General features: G+C 42.9%; 1 protein-coding gene across 1 annotated transcript; it reads left to right on the top strand.

Moving 5' to 3' along the window:
- The first annotated feature begins 546 nt into the window (after positions 1–546).
- LOC143550454 (cytochrome P450 710A11-like) lies at positions 547–2,250 on the top strand. The gene has a single exon (XM_077041094.1). It carries the CDS (start codon positions 811–813, stop codon positions 2,248–2,250), a length of 1,440 nt encoding a protein of 479 aa, XP_076897209.1. The 5' UTR covers positions 547–810.
- The last annotated feature ends 875 nt before the right edge of the window (positions 2,251–3,125 follow it).

The following is a 3,125-nucleotide window of genomic DNA, read 5'->3' as shown; positions in this document are numbered from 1 at the left end:
GTTGCAAGTTGTTTTTCCCGGTGGATGCGTCTTTTTGGTCCCGTAGCTTCACCGTGTGATTCTTGTGTCTCCGGAACTACAAAGTTAGAAGACGGTTGTGTGTTGGATGGTTGAAAGCCGGATGATTCTTGCGGCTCCGAATAAAACATCGGTTGGTGCGGTGACGACCATAAATCGTCGTCAATATAATCTGAATCAAGGTTTGGGTACCAATTTCCAGCCATTTTTTTTTAAAAAAAAGTTGAGAAGATGAATTGATTTTGGGTGAAGGTTTGAAGTTGTGGTATAAAAATGGGTGAAATGGGGTATTATATAGGAAAAATTTTTTTTTTTTTTAATAAGAGCCCAACGGCTCTTTTTCTAAAATCAAGACAAGCTTTTCTCTCTTTTCTCCCGCTAACAGGCTCACGCCTGCATGGTTTTTCGCGTTAGCGCCCCCGTTAGCGCCCCGGTGGTGTGGTGTTAGCCTCCGCTCGCGCCCCCGTTGAAGCCCCACACCGCTCAGCCTAATATCATAGCAGTAGCACACCAATTCCCTATATTTAGCCTCCCTAATCTCGTTCGTGAACCCATTTAATCAGAAAAACGATTTATCCAATAAAACGTGATTGCTGACAACATGAAGGCGGCCACAATAGCCGTTGTCGTCAACGAAAGCAGCTCACAAACCGCCACCTCAACCCTCTCCTTTTATAGCTGTATCCAAACCCCACACCTTTTTCCACCACCATTATAACCACCTTCCCACCTCCCTCTTCCACCCCTCATATTATTATTATTATTATTAACATTTACAATCCCATCAATAATATGATGACGGTTACGGCCGTATTATTATGGTCCGCTCCCTACATTTTCTCAATACTCGCATGGTTACTCTTTTGTGAACAACTTAATTACTTAAAAAAGAAACGCTCGGCCCCTGGACCGAGCCTGGTGTTGCCGTTTATTGGCAACGCCATTTCGCTTGTCCGCGACCCCACCGGGTTCTGGGACCTCCAATCCGCGAGAGCGAAATCATCCAACTTTGGATTCTCCGCTGATTACATCATCGGTCGCTTCATCATCTTTATCCTGTCCACGGACCTTTCGCATAAAGTGTTCGCGAACGTCCGTCCGGACGCGTTTCATTTAGTCGGACATCCGTTTGGTAAAAAGCTGTTTGGTGAACACAATTTGATTTATATGATGGGGCAAGAGCATAAGGACTTACGACGTCGTATTGCGCCTAATTTTACACCTAAGGCTCTTTCAACGTATACTGAAGTTCAACAACATATTATTCTCAAGCATTTGAAGATGTGGGTTGAGTTATCCCAATCAGGATCGAAATCTTTCCCGCTTCGGCTGCTTTGCCGTGATATGAATTTGGAAACGAGTCAGACGGTTTTCGTGGGACCGTATTTAAGCGGTGAGGCGCGGAAGCGGTTTGAAATCGATTATAATTATTTCAATGTCGGGTTAATGAAATTGCCTATCGATTTACCGGGTTTCGCGTTTCGTAACGCGAGACTAGCGGTTTCCAGACTCGTGGAGACATTGGGGGTTTGTGCTGAGGAAAGTAAGAATAAGATGAAGTCGGGTGAGGACCCGACTTGTCTTGTTGATTTCTGGATGCAGGATAATATTCGTGAGGAGGAAGCATATTTAGCAGCTCATTTCTCGAGTGACAAACCAAAAGAACTAAAACACACTAGCAGTATCGAAATCGGGGGTCATTTGTTTGACTTCCTGTTCGCGTCACAGGACGCGTCGACTTCCTCACTCCTCTGGGCGGTGGCGTTACTCGATTCGCACCCAGAGGTTTTGGAAAAAGTCCGAAACGAAGTTTCGGACATCTGGTCACCTGACTCGGGTAAATTAATTACCGCGGACCAGTTAAGGGAAATGCGGTACACGGAGGCGGTAGCGCGTGAGGTCATACGCTACCGCGCTCCCGCGACTCTGGTCCCGCACATAGCGGGAGAGGACTTTCCGTTAACGGAAAGTTACACGATCCCGAAGGGTACGATCGTGTTTCCGTCGGTTTACGAGTCGTCGTTCCAAGGGTTTGTCGAGGCAGAGCGGTTCGACCCGGATCGGTTTTTGGAGCACCGACAGGAAGACCGGGTTTATAAGAAGAATTATTTGGCGTTTGGAGCGGGGGCCCACCAATGTGTGGGACAAAGGTATGCAATTAATCACCTGGTTTTGTTTATTGCGATGTTTACTTCATTGTCCAAAGTAGGTCGAAGGCTACGTAACCCATAACAATTATACTACTAAATTTTCATTTGATTGTTTACTTCATCAAAACCAAGCAGGGAGTGTTGAACATGTTATGATTAGTTGCGGTCACATATGACCACAAGCCGGTTGCACGGCCATAAGTGCTGAACATGTTGCTAACGGTTTAGCAACATGTGTTCTTGCACATACATTTACACTAATTCATGTTAATTATAGTCAAAAACTTTTTTGTTACATTAGTCTGCATATTTTAAATTATCATGTCACATAAAATATTAAACACTTGTGTATGCTTTTATACGATTCCTGGTAAAAAAAACATTACGTTAAATTTTGAGATTTATATGCGTTTCATGGGATTTCTCTCGTATTTGATCCTTTCCTTTATTTAACAATATAGTTACACTCTCAAGACTCCTATAAATATACATCCGTTGTATGGGTTAGAATCCAAAATCTCCTACTAAGAGACATGAATCTTTACCAAGTGAGCCGACCTTGGCCATCTCCGAGAATTGTAAAATATGTTGGGCCGAAGACGAAAAAAATTTGGGCCTTAAGTAAAATGAGTATTTTATTGGGTTTAAACAATTTAATTTTTAAATGGACATGCTTAGCTATAATTTTGGTTGTGTAAAAAATTTTGTATAAAAACAGACCAAAACATGTTTAAATGAGACTAGATCAACAACTTTTTGTTGGAAGGCATAACCCATTGTCGCTAGGCCAAGTTAGTTGTTATATAACTAAGTTTAAACATTATATATACATATCGTTTTTCATAAAAATACGTATATATATTAGTTTTAAACATTTCAGAAACAGTGAGGTGTCGGGCCGGGGGAGTCGACCACCCAGCTCCCCTAGGGCCGGCCCTGTGACTCCATACTAACGTA

The sequence above is a fragment of the Bidens hawaiensis genome, unplaced genomic scaffold (assembly GCF_021521415.1).
Source record: "Bidens hawaiensis isolate Kalapana, Puna unplaced genomic scaffold, B.hawaiensis_p1.1 tig00016042_1, whole genome shotgun sequence".
NCBI lineage: Eukaryota > Viridiplantae > Streptophyta > Magnoliopsida > Asterales > Asteraceae > Bidens > Bidens hawaiensis.
This window is presented reverse-complemented; position numbering and strand designations above follow the sequence as displayed.

Bases quoted from the DNA above. Each gene is read 5' to 3' on its own strand.
- LOC143550454 (XM_077041094.1), top strand. From the start codon at position 811: ATGATGACGGTTACGGCCGTATTATTATGGTCCGCTCCCTACATTTTC.